A 19,037-nucleotide genomic window follows, 5' to 3' on the forward strand; every position below is an offset into this window, starting at 1 on the left:
GCTATTGCTACAGTAACTAGAATAAAGTAAGTGTTCTTTACTATCTGTAATCTGTCTTACAGACAGAACCAGTCCTTTCTTCGAGACCAACCAATATTAGGATCATATTTTACCCTTAAGTATTCAGAAATCGAATAAATTAATCTTTGAATGCTGCATTAGTTGTACCGGATTTAATCAGGATTAACTGTACATTTTAATTACTTCTTGTCTTACTCAACATCTCCAGACACAGGTTGTCACTGAGGGAGTTACTGCATTGTGGGTTTCAAAATGGGAGATCTTTTAATACAGCAAAAATGGCTTCATAAGTGTTTTAGAATGCCAAATGTTTACACACATGCTATATTAACTAAAGTGGCTTATTACAATTAGACTAAATCAGAATAAAAAATTCATAGAAGTACTGAAATGATTAAGGAAGCCAAATGCCACTAATTTTCAGTACGGCAGGATTTCCAGATCTTTTGAAAGATTCTTCCAAATTCAATATATTTGTAAATATACACAGCCCTCAAAGCAATGAATGTCATCTCCCCTTGCTCAAACTAATGGGATATAATACCCTGACAAAATTTCAGCAACGTGATTTTCTAACCAAATTTGAAGATAGGGCAGGGTGCTACATTTACAAGCATTTACTCAAGCATTATTCTCCAGCTTCAGATATCCTTTTTCCTTGCAACAAAATGCACTTCATCCATATTAATGCATTCGTTTAATGCGTCATCTCTGAAGGTGCTGAGTGCCCTCGATTCCCAACTATTTCAATAGGAATTAAAGCCATTTAAAGATCAACAGAATCTTGGGTCTTGAATATTTCAGATGCTATCAAAGATATCTGAAATTACATTCAGATGTCAGTACAAATTATATTCCTATTAAAATCCTCTTTTCTAGTTCTTCTTCTAGTACTTGTATCTCTGACAGAAAAGTCTGACTGGAGCATGTAAGAAAGAAATTTCTAAGTTTATTATATTTTCCTGATTTATAAACCAGATTCTAAATGGCCCTTATCTATTAATCCATCCATTACTTTAGGTTAATGTTCTCAAATGTCAGATCGAATTGTATGAAGAAAGAAGAAAAAAAGGGGCAAGGAGGTAGAGAGGAAAAGTATTTGACCCATCTTTTCTGACACATCCTATGATCTTGATACAGGACAAGTATAAGAGTAGAATATAAAAAATACACTTACAGCTTTCCCTCCTGATCTGTGTTCAAATGGGATCATGGTGAACTTCTTAGTCTCTTTCCTATACGTGCAGTAGTGCTTCACCCAACTGGAACCAAAAGGAGCAGGCCCTACATAAAATGAAAGCATTAAACAGTACGAACTTTTTCCAGTTCGTACGTTGTCTTCTCCTGCTTTCCAAAATGATACTTAAGAATCCTAGTTAATTCCTAATAATGAAGTATTTAAAACAAAGCTATGAATTAAGAACACCATACAAAGTAATACAAATGTTAACCAGTGTTCACTATTCTGAAAACTGATATAGGTAGTATTTCACGTTTACGCTTTATGACAAATTGAAAGAATCATTAACGTACCTTTCTCTCACTACTACAGATAAAATAATTTTTCCCTACAAAATAAATCCCCCTTGGAAACATTATTTAGGCAGAACATGGAAACCTAGTTTTACACTTAGTAATTTGAAGCTGAATAACGTCAGATTGACACACCTGTGTTGTGAGCTCTACATTATCTACTGATTAAGGTCTGATCACATTTTCTGACACCAAAACTGACACCAAAACATTCATCAGTGCACACTGTACATAAAATATAACTATTTAAGAGACCAGCCTACTGCATACAGTATTATTGAGATTTGCACCATAATGTTAACTGTTAAAGCTTGGATTCTGACTCTCTGTATCTCCTCACTTCTATTAATTTACGTTTTTTCAAAAAACAGTCTGCAAAAGAATCTTCTCTTTTGAAGGACTCTATCCCAGAGTATCAGGGAAGCCCTTCACGAGTGGCTCAAGCTGACATAGGATTCCACTGCTCCTAACATGGAAGGTCTCACCGCCCTGCTCCTCCCTAACTCAGCTTCAGGAGTACCTACCTCTTCTGAATCTTTTCTGATGACCAAGACCAGTGAACTGATCTCACAGAATAATGGTTTTTCTTATATTTTTACTGCTAGTTCTCTTAAAACTTTTTTCTGAACACTGTAATACCGATGTTTCCATAAAGGATATTGTAGAGTCTTCATTTGTGAAACATTTTACAGAAGTCTTTACTTAAACAGTAATCAACTAAATATCATAAAAGTAAAATCTCTCATCAGAATAAGCAAACAAACTTTCTATAAGGGCACACATGTAAAAAATATGATTTATGCATAATGTTGGTTTTTTTAAAAAAATAAAAAATTACTTTGTGGCCATTCTTTGAGCAGTAAGAACTCTGCAACTTATCTGGCTTTTTTACTAGAGTGAGAAAGATTTCTAATTGTTCCAAGTATTGACAAGATACGATTTGTGTGACATGCACCTTCACAACAAGATTTTCAACACCAGCTACCTAGCATTGAGCCTGCTATATTTGACCCTGTGATCACAATTAGGTAATGAAACCATATCACTGAACCAAGGAAATGACAGTCAATGTCATCATACTAAACTAGCCCAATTTTCAGAGCCCAATTTGACCACTCATGTTGTTGTCTGACAACAAGTGTTTGACAGTTCTAGGGGAGGTCATTAATAAGAGATTAAAAATAACACGAAATACATCTTTTGGTGAAATAAAACCTCCCCAAATTCAATCATCTTTGCTAAGAACTGTCACACTTTCAGCACCATGACCTTTTTATGAGCTCCAGTAACACTGGCATTAGAGACTTTGAACATTTACTCAGATAACTCTGTTTAAGAAACTGTAAATTCTTTGCATCTTCATGTTACCTGTAGAAATAAAAACTTGGCTGTATGCACGATATGGGCACTATAGAAATACAAAAATACAACTAACTTTTTTCCTGTACATAGAGATAGCCTTCCATCGTGAAGTGATTTGCTCTTTTATGTTCCTGAGGATTTCTTCTGATCTTGTTCATGAGCTCCTCTACCTCTGACCTTGTTCCTTCAAAACGATTTCGTGTCTAAAACAAGATGGCAAAAACCCATTAGTAGAGAGAGTGGAAGAAAGACTTACTCTTCCTGGCAGATAGGAGTTATAGTAATTATTTATAAAAGGAGAGAATGATTCAGGCCATTTTAGGACAGCCAGTGCACAACTTCCATATATATTTGTTCTTAAAGTTTTATGATATTCTTCAAAATTAAAGTGTGGTTTAATTGTAACTGTGGAAAGAGTAGATTTCTAAAACAATGCGCTGACCTGTTCAGAAAGAAGTGAAATTACTTCAGTACAAATTTACTTTGGACTTGAACGTTCAAGTTTCCTTAGAAAAATATTACTACAGATGTTGGCTTAACTCATTAGATTTTTATTAGTTGTCAGCAAGGAGAGGATTTTCTGTGGTTATTGAGAAAAAGTGACAGGAATGTCACCAATAATATATACACCTCGAGACTACACACATGCCAAATGTTTTGATGACACACAAGAAGCAGCATGTAAAAAAACCAACCAAACAAACAAACAAAACACCCACAAAAGAACACCCCCACAACCAAAGTCCAGTTGATTATTATTCCTGAATGTCACTCATTCCAAAGTTTGCAAGCAGCCACAAGAGAAATATTTATTAGAATATTAGTAAAAACAATCAGAAAGTAATCAACACCATCCACAAATTATACAACAGGACTACCCAAAATAACAGAGCAGCTCACACCTGACACAAGAAATGCTTCAGTTTGGCCTGAAAAACTCTGGCAATTGTCCAATGAGCAAATAACAAAACCAAAACAATCATGGTAATACCTAGTTTTCGCCGCATACACGCTTGCCCAAATTGCACAAACTGAAAACATATATTTAAATTCCAAGCTGGTATTTTCCCCAGTTGATATATGTTTTGAGGAAAGAACATGCTTCCAGACGCATGCTTACGTGTCTTGTTGCTTTTTGAGTGCACCTTTATTTTTCTGGAAATGGATGAGCTTCTGAAAATGCTGCCTCACCTATTTTTATTTTTTTTCCCCAGGACAAGCATACAGTTGCATACTCTGACAAATATATCATTAACACAAACAGGTATCAATTCTTGCACATAGACAGTTAACACCATGCTCACGACTGGCCATCTGTACGTGCAAATTCCAGATTTACGCTTGGAAGGAGTTTATTCACGGGCACAAATACAATCCACACAAGCTGGTCAGAGCAGTCACCCATACCCGTATGTTTTATAGAAGAAAGCTGAACATATTCTTTAGGTGATGACTAAGAACAACGGCCTTCTTACCTCCAGGCAAAACGACTGCTCTGAACCCTCCCCATATCCATCATCTCAATTTCAGGTCACATCCGCTTGCAAATTTTGGACTTAGACCCCGCATATAAACTCATTTCCAAGGCTCCAAACAAGTTTCTAACTTCCTTTTAACAACTTCCTAGAAGAGCAGCATCAAAAAAAATACGCTCTGTACTCAGGGCAAAGCCAAAAAAATTGATAGTGACAGATTGCTCATACTTAAACCTTCCTGTCTGAGCACTGATCACTCCAAGGTTAGATGTTTTAAGTGCTCCTGACAGGAGCTTTGTCTTAACTGTGCAGTGATCACAAATCGGAGTGTGTGAAATTTAGCCTGGGAGCACCACAGGCTCCAGAAACCTCAAGAAAATTTCTGTCTCCCTTTGCGCTGTGACAAAGCTGAGCTTAACCAGGGGTCGACCGCAACCGCTGCACCAGTGTGGTTGTGCCTCCTCTTCCCAGGGAAGGCCAGGTTTGCTTGCAGGGTAGGAGAGCATGGCCACAGCTGCAATGATCCTTCTATGGGGTTGGGCACAGAACTGAGATAAAAGTCCTGGGAGTGCAGAGAAATCTAGTTGGAGATGCAGGATTTTTACAAAAGATATATAAGACTGTTGGAAGAATCAGCTTACTGGAGCTTGGGCTACAAGGCTGGGGTGGTTTTTTTTGTTTCTTTCATTTTGGCAGGGGAGTGAGGGGAAGGCAGGGTCTGTGGCAGGGTGTGGAGAGGAAATCCACAGCATCATTCTCAAAGTACAGACAACCTGAATGAAAGGGAAGGCATTTCCTACAGCTATACTGGCAACTCTCAAATCACTCTCCATATCCAGCTAGGCTCTCTGTACTGAACCTTGTACCCTTCAATTTCTAACACGTCAATCCAGTGTTCTGACAGCAGCTCAGCTGTACCACAGCCAAGCCCTAGTTAATTTTTCCTTTGGGATGTTTTGTTCATCTTCAACACGGTGGAGAATGCGTCATGTCCTCTCATGATCTTTTCAGATGCTTCCTTCTATTCTCCTCTTACCTCAGTTATTAAGCCTCGACTCCTTTCTCTCTACAGCTTTTTGAAATCCAGGTCATTCTTTCTATCTATTCATAAAACTTGAGCTGTAATGTTCAATCTCTTTTGGATTTCCTGGGGCACATTATAATGTCATTCAGCCAATTGAAAACGCAGCTGTTCAGATTAGCTTACTTTCTTATTGCTCATCACTTCTTCAGATCACTTCACTGACTTTTTTCCATCTGTAATCTGAAATCCAGCTCTTCATAACTGTATCACAGCTTCCCTCTCATGTCTCATTTCTTGCTCCTCTTGCATCAGCTCCCCTCTATCCACTGCAGCTCCGTGCTGCTCCTCACTCTGTTAAGCTAAGCACACAGAAGCAGCAAGTCTGTCCTGAAATTTCTTCCAGAAACACTGACTTCTACCATGAAAGTCTGCTTATGAAGTTACCACTACTCAGTTCCCCTACCCAAACCAAACAACAGCTCAAGGGAAACTTGAGACGTAAACATATGGGAATAAAATTAAAGGAATGGTATTGTGATACATGAATCATGTCACTATGTATTACAACAACCGTAATCCTCTCTTCCACCTTCCCACCTCCCTGCTAATGTCTCCTAGTTAAGCCATTTCTAAAAATAGACTGCAACCTCTGAGAAGTAGTTTTTGTGTCTTAATTCCAGATGCCCTAAGAGGTCAACAAAACAGACGCACCATCATGAATTGCTTGTTTGCAGTAAGGTGCATGGTTTGTTCCCTACCAACAGGCCTCTGGCACATACAAGTTCCTCTGAGCGAGTTTTATTCTTCAGCAAATCTCAAGGAAGCAAACAGACCATCTGACTAGTGACTGTCAGTCCCACTGCTTCAGCCTCTCACCTTGCTTCCTGTTCTCCCAGTCCTGAGCAGATCACACTGGAAAATTTGGTGTGAGGGTACACTAACTAGTGGTGGCTAACCAGTTAGCCTGCCCTTGAAGGAAACACATCGTTCTGTCAAATACACCATGGGTGCTTACACCAAGTCTCCCTATACAGCTCTGCACCCCAAAACAACAGGGATGTTCTTGCCTGAAAGGGCTGCTTCAAGACAAACAGAAACTCCAAGTCACACAACAGAAAATACGCTGATATGCCAAAAATATGCTGATAAGCCCAGCTGGCTTTCTTTCTTTTTCTTAGTTACGGATAATATGGCCCTATCAAGCAATGACCCTCAGACATGACCACCACATACTCAATTTCAAACACACCCAAAACACCGAGAACCTTGGCATTTCATTCCCTGCCCTCTGAATTCTCCAGTGTTGTGTGCATTTTAACAGATTTCATTAGTTTTTAAACTCTTTCATAATAATCCTTGTCTTATGTCTCTATAAAAAACTGGAAAAAGGAGTGGGGGCCTTTTACATGGTGTTTGTTTTCAAGAGGAGTATTAGAAATGACACAGAACTCACTGGAATTAGCGGTGATTTGTTCAGTGATGCGGTTAGTTAGCCAGGAGATGGCACTATATCCCCAAAGTTCACAGGCAATGCACTAACATAGAGGAAAGTACTGGCAATATAGATACCGTACATACAGTAACTTTAATGTGCAATTTTACTCAAAAAATTAGAAAAGGCATAGATATCAATCTCAACTTACGTTTTGTATATTTATCTGCAGGGCCATTTTGTAATGGTTGAAGTCTTTAGCAAGTTCATATCCCTGATGATAGAAAGTGAACAAACCCTGGAAAAATGATAGCACCTGAAATACAAGCAAAAGATTTGTTAGAATGAAAAACTCCATTTACTGTTGCACATAGCCTTTTTCGTAAAGATCAGAAAAATGATTATTTTTAAACAAATTTCCACGAATGCCTACAATTTATGAATAACTATTTAGAGCCAAATTATCAGCTATGTATATAGACCTTTTCGGTTGTCGTGTCTCTGGAATTTCACAACTGATCTCTACATTAAAGTTGACCATAGGCAACGTATAATGCCTATCTCCCAAACATTTTCCTCTAGCAGCTCTGATACCAATGATGTCTGGAATAAGTATTTGTGCACAAGGAGGTAATGATCATTCCGACTTTTAGTCACCACTTCCCTGGTAATTCCCCTCCCTGCTAATGACCACATTGAGCTGACTTTCATAACAGAGTCAAGTGGTTTGTTCGAAGAAGAAAGCTTTCCCTCCAGTAACTTTATCCATCACTGCTTTTTGTCTGCAGACCACGTTGCAGTTTCTGACTTCAGTGTTTCAATTTAAAAGGATGAACGAGTTATACTATATTGGAAACAGGGTGAGGAGCAGTACGGCTTATCTCTCCTGTTTGGTTCAAGTTTTTGGAAAGAAGGAAGTTACACAGGTAAGTTATAGGAAAGACCAACTCTCTTTGTTAAACAGAACAAACCGAAGAAGATATTCAATAACGTCTGAAGTCATATGCAAATAAACCATTTTCAAAAATGCAAAAACCACATAAATTTAAAGTATTGTGAAGGGGAAAAGGGATAAGAATTTGGTACTAAATAATTTCAATTTCCTACCCTAGTGTAAACTTCAAATACAAATTGAGCACCATAAAGTTCGGCCCCATCCAGAGGGAGCTTTCAGAAAAGAGAAAGGGACATGTTTCAAAAACATAATTTGAAGACTCCAGTCTGGCTCTGAGGAAACTTCAAATAGTTTGAAACACAAGAATTGAATCCAAAATTATTTATGATTTTTAAAAAATAATATTAAAAACTAGAAAATTTAAGAAAAAAAACCCCACAACCAAAAAACATCAACATGTCAAAAACAAAAAAAAAATCCCAAGCAACCACTTTTCACAGTGCTACACTGCTAAGCACACACTAGCCTTGCTAGTGAAAAGAGAATTCTTCCACAAGTCAGGAATAACATTTCAGTGGTTAAAAACAAAAAAACAAAAAAACCCAAATGCATCGGACCCCAACATCACCCAACATCATCTTCTTGAATGCTCTATTCTAACTTATACCATAAATCAATGTTTTTGCAGTACAGCGCAAGGTTTAATTTTCTGAAAATCAACATCAATGGATCCAAATCAACTGTAATTACTGAGGTAAGCTTTGAGATGCCTGGTTAAGTGTATCTGTACTAGGAATTTGCACACATGTAACGAGTACGTTAAATTCTGATAAGTGGCACAATTGCATGTGCTTTCCCAGAAAGCAAGAGCTCCTTGGCTTTTGTCCAGTTGCATTCCTTCTCTGTCCCTTATGAATGACGGGGCAGGCTGAATTCACTGGTACTTACAGGTTCCACACACTCAAATTTCTTCCGCTCCTGTACCTCTTGCAACTTGCATACATACTCGAGGGACAGCTCATAGAAGTGTTTTCTATTCTGCTCCACTTGGTTATCTGCCTGCACACAGAATACAGCTAATGAAGTTTCAAAGACATTTTGCAGACAGCTTCAAAATGACACATGTATAGCACACAAGTGGCAAGTGATAAGATAGTTTTCTCCAGGCTGAGATTTGTTCCTTTACAACACAGCTCATTCATTTACTTTTAAATGGCAGCAGCAATTCCCTTTTACGAGATAACATATGTTGGTTTTAATCATGAGGCTAAGTTTTTTAGAAGTAACACCTTTTCAAGCTTCTTTTCTATGGAATCCAAGCCAAATACATCAGAGCAGGTACTTATGTAGCGCTTTAATAGCACCGAAAAAGCACCTGCCTAAACAGAGAGGGGGCTAGCAGCATCTTCCATTAGAAAAGCGGGAAATCATCTCTCCAGTCAAACTAAGGAAGAAAATGTTATTGTTGAAAAACACGTTGCTGGTACTGTAAGCTTTACTCTATAACCGAAATAACTGCTGTAAATAGCCAGAACGCTACTGTACCCATCCCACACCTTTGCTCACTCTGACTGGCAAGAAAAGCAATTAAAAAGAGTTGACTTATTGGTGAACTCTTCACAAGTGGATACTTCACAAGTTTCCGCAGAGCATTAAATATTTTAAAATGCAGCCTTATTAGCTGCAGCTGGTTTTTAGCTCAGCTTTCCTAAAATGCCAACACCATATTGATGGTAAACAGTTATATTTCAGCTGCCATTCACCTGTAGATAAATATTTAACTTTCTAGCATATATGTATTATTTCATTAAGTTATTAAGGTACATGTGCCCTCGTTAAACTATAGAACTTCAAGAACTGGGTAATGGAAACCTTTATTAAAATACATTAAAGAAACGCTACAAAGGGATACTCTATGTGCTTAACACTTAGCCTTTGCCCATGTGATAATACCAGTTGCTTCTACACTAAATTACAAAAGGGAATGGAGAAAGGTTAGGTGAAAGGACCAGACTTACTATCATACGCTCTCTCTCTTATATACTGAGACTATATCCTTCAGGCAGAACACTGACTGCTGTGCTTTAAGAGGATAAGTCAAATTAGCTTTAAGACAGTTTTGCCTTAAGATGCGCTTTGCTGCTCTGTGCTAGAGATCTGTCAGCAGTTAAAGGGGCATAACAACAAATGCCATTAAAAAAATAAAGCACTGATATGCACATCAGTAAGAAAACATGTTTCAAAAAGCCAAACCATTCAGATGCATCCTATAAATCAGAATTGCTTTGGAGTTGTCAGCAAAGTTTCTAATGATATATACATGTACTGAAGGGTAGCCATAGAAAAACACTATGAACTGGCTCTGCTGGGACATCTGGCTAATCGATGGTAAGACTGTCCTAGATACACCAAAGCCCCACATAAGCCTGTTTCTATCTCTCTTCTTTGCTTTTCAGTTGTTTATTGCTTCGGTTGCCTCCCCCAAGAATACAATACCCAACACCGCCCTTTTATTAACTCCTCTCCATTCCCCTGTAAAGAAATTATCACATCTCTCCTCAGTTTTTTTGAGGGATGAGCCTCCCCGTGCACCCATAAAGTTCGCTCATTGTTACATTGTACTTTGTGTACTGCCAAAGAAATACAGAAATAAGACACACACCGAGCCCCAGTGAAGTTTCAGGAACATCCCTCCACTGAGAGAATCAAAGGCTATGTTAATATAAGACACACTCCACAACACGGCATGTTTTTCATCAATTTTTTGTCAAATTTATACCTGCATACTTTATTTACTCCAGTCAGGAACTGACACAAGTATAATAACAAATTAGGAAGCTCCTGTGCAATTACATACATCTATTTTCTAAGCTTTGTGCAACTAAGCTTTTCCTATTTAGCACTCTGACAACATGCTGCAAGTCTTTTTTTTTTAATTGCTTATACATTTATACTCCAAAATGAAATGCACAAATGAAAGCCCAACTGAAGAATTTCAGCATTTTTGTTCATGAAACTAGGAAGGACATTTAAAACCAATCTATTTGCTCATTCTAGTATTCACACATGCTCTAGAACTTCAGACTGTATTTGATACAGCTTCAAAATGCCTCATGCAGGCGTTTTGTACTTTTCCACTGAGGTCAGGTTTCATTTCCAACTTTGAAATATGGTTCTCAATGTCATCAAGTAAGAGATCATAATTAAAACTTTTTCATTTTTTCTGCATCAAGTTCTTTGGCAGCTGATCAATTTGATAAAAGTACAGGACTTGAGACAGGAGCGATTCCCATTATAATTCATTGGGACAGCTCAACACCCCAAAAGTTCATGCATACGAGAGCCTATGTGGCAAACACACTACTGAGAAGTAACATCCTAGTGAAACTCAAGAACAATTAGAGTTCTTAAGTTCCTATCTAACTTGCCAGTTACATTAACCATTTGTTATGAAAAATGGCATAGATTATTTGGGGTGGGGTAGGTGGAAGGGAGAAGAGTTATCTCTGAGGAAAACATTAAGTGTTTAATGATACAAAGTATAAATAGACTAAGCATTAATAATTCTGACATAATTACATTTCTCTGAAAAAAAATCCCTGTGCCTACAGCAAGTCTCTGCAAGATTCCTCTGCTGTCTTCTCACGTACTATTTGCTGCTGTTTGAGAAATAAAAGCTATTACAAATAAGGATGATGATGATGATGACAAACCCCACAGGGACAGAAGGAATGCCAGGCAAAACAGATCTGTTTTTAAGTTATAAATTGTCAACAAACTTTTTCTGTAGCATTACTTGAAAAAAAATAGATCTTCAAAACATGAGAAAGTGAAAAAAAAAAGGCAAAACCCCACTTCCTTCAGGAATACAAGTCTTGCTGTACTTTGCATTAAGCATTAACACAGGACACTTAGTCAATACATGCAATGCAATGCAAACTGCATATATGGTAAAGCCTCATAAGAAATGCAGAATTTTCCACAATATACTTGCACTTTGCTATTCCCTTAACCATATAAAAAAAAATTAACATGATGTTTAGCGCTTCATACACACACCAAGTAAAGGCCTTGATTCAGAACATGGTAGGGGTACACCACTAAGTTCATCAAATACTGGTTTTCTCACTAACCTTTCCAGTTGACAGAAATTTTTCTTTTACCACTAAGAATGCTGGGTTTGCATTTGCATAAAATATGTTTACCTATTTAAAAGCTTTTAGCTTGCATAAAAAAAGAGAGGCAACAATACCTCTTGTAATTGTAGCTCTTTCTTCTTAGCTGATAAATTCAAATGCTTTTCTAACAAACTGTAGTTCTTCTCTGTCTCTTTATCAAACTTCTTCTTTTCCTCCTAGAAACAAAGTAACATTCATTTAGATATATAAATGTAAGAAAAGCCTCCTTTTTTCTTTTAAAATCCTTCTTTTAAAATTTTAAAATCAGAAACAAAGAGAAACAACCTGTCATAGCTCCAATAACTAAGGAAAACTACGTTTCCAACTCATTTTTAAAATTTAAACACTAACTTGAAATGAAATCCCATTGCATCATTCTGGTGAAGGTTATCACATGAATGCTTACATCTTCTAAGTTAAAAAAGCCAAAAAAAATTCTCTTCTTGATTTATTGCATCATCGACATAATCTTGTTTTTGAATACAGGACTTCAAGGGAAATATCAGTTTCACTGAAAAAAAGAACTTTCTATAATCGACAGGGGAAAAGTTCCAACAGTTCCATATTCCAAAACCGAAAGTGAATACAGCTCCATATTCCATAGGATTTCTTGGTTTTAAAGCCATACAAAGACCTCTGTGCTGAATTCTTGCTTCTACCAGACTGTTGTTGCCCCCGTGGGGAAAAAAGAAGAAAAAAAAAAAAAAGTAAAAAAAGAAAAATCTCCATAAAACATAAAATCACACTAACAAAAGAGGAACTCCCACAGACACATACAAATATCATTTACACGTGTAAATCCATTTCTCTGACCATCAAAAGAGGGACAGCCATTAAATGTTTCTAGAAAATCTCAGTTCTTGGATCTAATTTAGTAGAAGACACTGTAAAACAACCCTTTAGTTCCCTCAGTTCTAGTTTCCTAACTCTGTGTATTAAGACAGAAGTCACTACCGAGAAAAATCAACCCACCAGTTTTGAAGCTATTTTTAGTACAACTAAATGCAGTTGAAAATAATCTAAAATAAGTAAAATCAAGTATTTAATTATATATTCAAGAATTGACTCGACAGAGAGACTTGGTCATTTTTTTTCTCTTAACCTTTCATTTTTGATAATACTATCTATAAGTGGTACATGTTTTTGTTCTCTGAAGGATTGGATTCTGAAGATGGCATTCTTTTAAAGAGGGGATCTAAGCTGTTTAGAATTGCTTCTCAGCAAGGGTTTTTACCAAAAATGCTAGTTTTTTCTCCATTATGAGTCTAAGAACTTCCTTCAAAAAAGCAGCCACAATATTCCTTACAAACTGAGAAACATTAAGATACACATATGGTGTTAGTGTGGTTAGAGATAACATATTAGCATATGGGAAATCAGGAAGAAAGTAGGGGTGGGGGGGAGAAATCAGTGTGTTTATATTTGCAAAATTTTCATTGATCTGGTCAACATTTGAGTGCCGCCAGAGAAAAAAAGAGTGCTATTGACTTCTAAGTAGGCAAAGACAGAAACTCTACACATGTAGTCTGGGATTAGAGCAGCAATGCCTTTTACTAAGGGGTAATTCAATAAGAGTCTCAGCTTCCAGCACTATGGAGCTAAACTTTTTTCCTTTTCTTTTTCTTCTTAAACCTAACTCAGATCATTTCATCAGCAGGGGATGTAAGATACAGGAAAATGTGAGGCAGCAGATTCAACTTTTATTTTGTAATGGTAGATTGTAAATTTTTCCTAAAGCAAATACTGCACAATGTTCCAGATCTACTTCACTACTAGATGCCGTAACTTGGTTTTCAGAGCTAAACAGTATTATATTTCCAGAGTCAGTACTTCGATTACATTGAATAAATATTCAGTTAAGAATATTCAGAGTTAAATATTTTTAGAGGTTTTTTACTTAAATGTTACACAAGTATACAAGACTGTTCTATTTAAGGTTAACGAGAATTTTGTCAAAAAAGAAAAAAAAAAAAGAGGCTATATCACAAATAAGAGCTTCAGCTTCACAGAAACAGTATACAGGGACACAAGGGAAGAAACATCCATCCAAACAAAATGCAAGGTGTAGACTGTGTGAATGTAACTTGTCATGTTAGAAACATCAGGGACAGAGTTCTGACTAGGAAATAAGTGAAGATCATGAGATAATTTAAAGCATTAGGAGTTCTCACCCCCAAAATGGCAATGTTCTTTAACACCCAAAATGCGTTTGAAATAATCCATTCATTACAGCTGCTTTTATGACAACAGCTTACATTTAGAACGAATCCTCTTTTTCTTTGGAAGATTCCCTATATTAGAGACCAAGTTTTTATTGTATGTTGGATGGGACATCTGATGTACTTCTCAGAAGTCCATAAAATTACACAAAGCTCATTGTACTATTGAACTGTAATGATTTACGATCAACAGAGCATTTTCCATTCATGAACACTGAAATCATATTCAGAACATGTTAATCATTCCTGCTAAAGTCAAAATGTATAGCGCTCTCATAATTGAAACATTATCTTAGCTATTAAATATCACTGCTGATGAAGTCATGAAATTATAAATAAAACATCTGCAGCATGGTAGTTTAAAAAATGTATGTATTGAGTTTTGCAACAGAAAACTGTGTTAAATAGCTGGGGTTTCTTTTCATTCTTTTGAATATGCGTTTAAATTTCTCACTAGAAGAAGGAAGGTAGACGAGTAGAAAGAGGTCAAATTTGTCCTTGTTACTTTTATCGGAAGCTAGTCTGTATTTAATACATGAAGTTCACTTTCTGTGTTTTTTTTTTTCTTAAATACACACAATATAGTGACAATCTTAAAAAAAATTATTGAACACTTCCACAAAAAAAACCCAAAAAATACACCAATCCACCAACTTTGAATGAAATCTTGTCTTTAGCCTCTCTGTCCCTATTTTTCCCCACTCATGCAGAGCAATGAGTTATTTATTCAAAACAAAACAAAAAACCCAAAATAAATGCAATTTTCACTTTGCAGGTTGCAAAAATACGGTTAGAAGTATATGGATGAGCGAGCTCTTTTGAGTAGTTAATATTTTTCAGCCTTTGATTGTGCAACTGCAAGCAAATATAAAGCAGACCAGGGTTACCCTTTAGGAAGGGGGGCTGGCTCTTAGCAGGATTGCTCCTATTCCAGACACAAGAGATAAGGGAGGGGAAGGAGAGAAGGAAGGGAGAGGACACATTCTTCTCTTCTTGAAACATACTTTCCATTTATTTCTGAAGCAAGTTCTCAAAGTAGAAAATAAGAAGTGTGAATACATGAAATACAAACAACAGTATCTCTCTGCCAAATACATGTCATTACCGCAATGCAAGCCAAGTAGAGAAATTAAACAAACTTATCATAAAGACAATGAGGGACAAACCTTTACAGCTCCTAGCTGCTCTTTCCTAAATCTTTCCAAAGGTTTGATCAGAGTTTCAGTAACACTGAGTGCCTAAAGAAAAAAAAGCATGTGTTAGGTTTCTGTAGCCAGGCTGACAAGTCACTTTAGCATCAGCGATAAAAAGATAAAAGCAAGCAAGCTCTGGGGTAAAATAAAAGAGAAGCACGCAAGTTAGGAGCCTGAAGTCCTAACTCAAAAAAATCACATCTCTGAGTTCATTCAAGTTTTCGAAATTTCTATGCCTTACTTCAATCCACTGTTGTGAAAATTAAATCTGAAACAAATGCAGAAATTTACAGGCTGCAGGCAAACTGCAATTGCTTTACTTGTGCCAGTCTTGCAGATCAGGTTGACGGTCTCAATGCCTGAACACCAGAATGGGACACAGGAGAAATGATTTCCGCTTGGGGACACAGACATTTCTGCTGCAAGAACCACTACAAATAACTGCAGAATAGACTACTGACAAGCAAGTAATAATCTTTTAACACACAAAACCATTAGACATAGATATATATATTTCCAAATATTAACATTTAAATACATTAAGAAAATCTTAAGTTATCCTAAGTTATAAAATCGAGAGGTGTAAAGTCAAGAAACAAGAGGTTTAGTTGACTGCATGAGCATCCACCAGTGCACTTATGATAAATGGCCTCATAGCCATACTAAAGAGAAAGAAAAAGGAAACAATACGCCATTATAAGACAGAAAACTGTAGCTTATTAGGTCTGGCCACCAAACACAGTTTTTAGTTCACATGGAATTTCACCAGAGATGGAACAGGGTTGGGTTTGGTGCAAACAAGACTTAAAATTTAAAACACATTTGAAATTTCAGCAAAGATTGGAACTTCTTAAAGGCAACAACAGCATGGAAAAGATGGCAAGAGCACTGGAGGGGCGGAGGAGCAGGCAGGTTCCTTTTGGTCTCAGTCCTAAGGCAGACCCACAGTGTAAATCGTGCCCAGGACCGGGCTTAGCACAGCCGTGAGGCTGAGCTGCCAGGAGTTCAGGTAGAGCTCCCTGGAAACCCACCTTAGGTACAACAGAAGACTTTTTCTCTCTTCTTCCCCATCCCATTCGCCACCCCCCTCCTTCAAACATTAAAAGTTTCAGCTAAAACATTGCAGGCTTAAACAAGCCTTCTGGAAAGCTCTTATCATAAAACACAAGTGGGATGTATTAGAGATCTGGCACAAAACAAATCTGAACAGCACTGTCTGCTCCCACCTACCCCCGGAGCCATGCAGGGATTACTGCAGGAGTCATCCTGCCAATTCACCGTAACCAGAGCAACCCAACTTTTTAAACAGCCAGGGCAGCATGCTAACCTATGTAGCTAACTGGAAACCCAAATATCTGGCAAGTCTGGGCCGAACTGCATGTTGCACAGTCATCCACACAACAGATACTTCCTCACTTCAGAGCATTTGTTCCCGTGGCCCAAACTTTTTCTTTCTGCACCCATTTCCCGATTTTGTCAAAAACTCTTAAAGCACCCTTCAGTGCATCCTTGGCAGGAGCAAAAGGAAAAAGAAACCTGACAATTTTGTCCTTCAAAAGTGTAGAGCAGCACTGGGCTAACCATGAGACAGGAGACCCTTGTGTCGAGCTGGAGGGTGAGGAAGGACAACAGAGCAACTTCTGCCATGTCTCCAGCCCAGCAAAGAACTATCCTGAAGAGTTCAACCCTTTGAACTCTTTGGAATGGTCCTCCAGCCACCAAGAGCTTTGGGAATGCTCTTGGTGGCTGAAGAACCATTTGTTTCCTGAGCTGCCTCTGCTCCCACCAAAAGAGTGCTGGCGTAGTCAAATGCCCCAAACACGAGGTGAACTGTGGTTCTAGGAAGGATTTAGCCCACCTGGGAGCCTGTGCACATATATCCTAACTACTCAAGCAGTTACCAGGAGTCTCCAGAGCTGCTTTTAGGATACTCAGGTTTTTCAAATTTGGTCAGGCCCCCAAAAGTTTCTGGGAAGTTCTTAAGAGGCTGAAAGGAAACAGCAATTTAGATTTATTATTCGATCAAGCACTAGAAACTGTTTCCTGGGACACAGCAGAAGTGCCTGAGGACTGAAGGATCTCTCCTTGCTGACCACAAGGTCTCACAAGTCAGAGTGGAGAACAGCTCGCAGAAGTCACAGGAGTCCTTCTGTATCGGAAAACTTGGAAGTTTAAATTGTTTCTGCCATTTTCCTCTATACTGACAAAGTGAGGGAGAAAGCTATGAGGCTTCCTCAGAGCAAAACTCAGAGAAGATGATGCTAACTGCCAGGAGGTAAGAGCATCACAGGTAGTGGAATCATTTAAAAGCATTTAAAGGCAGCAACTCAGCACTTAAATGGTCAGAAGGTTAAAAATAAATATCTAACAAGAAATTGCTTATTAGTCGTTTCAACCTTTATACAAAAAAAGTGAAAAGTAAGATCAGCAGGCAGTGAATGTATGCTGGACCTGAACTCCAAGTCCAAGCAAACCACAACACCTTGATGTAACAGAAAGAAGAAAGAAAAAAGGGGGTAAAAAAAAACCCAACCACATGCAGAAAGGCTGTGGTTTATAAACCAGCAGGGTTGCCTGCAAATCACTTGGTCTGCTATGCTCCTGTGCGGCATTAACCATGGGAACCACTACAGGAATTTGTTTGAAGCAGAAAATAATCTTTAAATCAAAATGGGATGTTCCCTCAGTGACTGCCAACAAACAGATTCCACTGCTGCCAGCGGTATGATGTGCCAGTAACTCTTTCATTAAAAGAAAAACAAGCTTCTCCTCCTTCCAGAAAACACATTTCTTATTTTGCACAACTTAAACTTCTGTTAACAGATGCCTTGCCAGCAGAATTTTGCCTGCCATACAGGTATTTATGATTTGTCACCCCCTTTGCTTTCTGTGTCTGGGTTAAACAACGGGGCTCTTGAGTATTTCTTGGTGAAGTGGGATTTTATAGATCTTCGGTCATTCTCATGCAGCTTCATTCCAGGCTCATGTGTAAAAATATAAGAGAAACATTTCCTCCTACCTGAAATGAACATGTCTGAGTTTGTATGTGTATAAATGGAAACTGTCAACCAAAACATGACTGGTAAATATAACAGTGAATTACAGAGCTGCTGTTCTGACTGGCAGAAATAAAAGCAATGTTCATAATCAAAATATGCACTATACAAGATTAAATAGGGAGGCATTTGCGCTGTTTTCCAGTACTTAGAATCCAGTGCTGGTCATGAAAAGCTACAAAAAGATACATACTTATTTATAGAACAAAAACATTATTTACACTGCTATTCATCATTAACTTAGTTTATTTATAACTTGGGAATGCAAACCAACATTTTTTCCTTTTTTTTTTTTTTTTTAAACTATGGATAACAGATCAGTAGACAAACAAAAGTAAAATTCTCCCAGTATAAGGGAAGAAGCTAAGAATTGCTTGAATATATTTGTCATTATCACCTGCACCTTTCTTAGGAATTAGGATTATGTTAAAATGCAAAATTTCCAGGAAAAGTTATACTAGGCATTTAAGTTAAATATTCATTAATATAAAACTGCACATTCCTTCCTCTTTCAACTTCTGTCTTGACACCAACGAATTTTCATCCCTCTACACCTCTAATCCTAGCAGATTACAATGACAGGAATGTATTATTTAAAGGGCACCAAAAAATTCCTTTCTTTACTTTCTATCTCTGGTCTATCCAAACT

General features: G+C 37.5%; 1 protein-coding gene across 4 annotated transcripts in view; it reads right to left on the reverse strand.

Moving 5' to 3' along the window:
* ARHGAP10 (Rho GTPase activating protein 10) overlaps nucleotides 1-19,037 on the reverse strand; it is a 152,379-nt gene that overhangs the window by 79,179 nt on the left and 54,163 nt on the right. For all 4 annotated transcript variants that reach the window (XR_010071134.1, XR_010071133.1, XM_063335375.1 and 1 more), the window contains exons 4-9: nucleotides 15,306-15,377; nucleotides 11,995-12,096; nucleotides 8,691-8,801; nucleotides 7,059-7,163; nucleotides 2,990-3,119; nucleotides 1,199-1,305 (exon numbers count right to left, since the gene is read on the reverse strand). Coding sequence is in view for 2 of the 4 variants with exons in the window: in XM_063335375.1 (XP_063191445.1) it covers nucleotides 1,199-1,305; nucleotides 2,990-3,119; nucleotides 7,059-7,163; nucleotides 8,691-8,801; nucleotides 11,995-12,096; nucleotides 15,306-15,377 (627 nt within the window). In the remaining 2 variants the exon portion in view is untranslated. The remainder of the gene's footprint in view (nucleotides 1-1,198; nucleotides 1,306-2,989; nucleotides 3,120-7,058; nucleotides 7,164-8,690; nucleotides 8,802-11,994; nucleotides 12,097-15,305; nucleotides 15,378-19,037) is intronic.

The sequence above is a fragment of the Chroicocephalus ridibundus genome, chromosome 5 (assembly GCF_963924245.1).
Source record: "Chroicocephalus ridibundus chromosome 5, bChrRid1.1, whole genome shotgun sequence".
Lineage (NCBI taxonomy): Eukaryota > Metazoa > Chordata > Aves > Charadriiformes > Laridae > Chroicocephalus > Chroicocephalus ridibundus.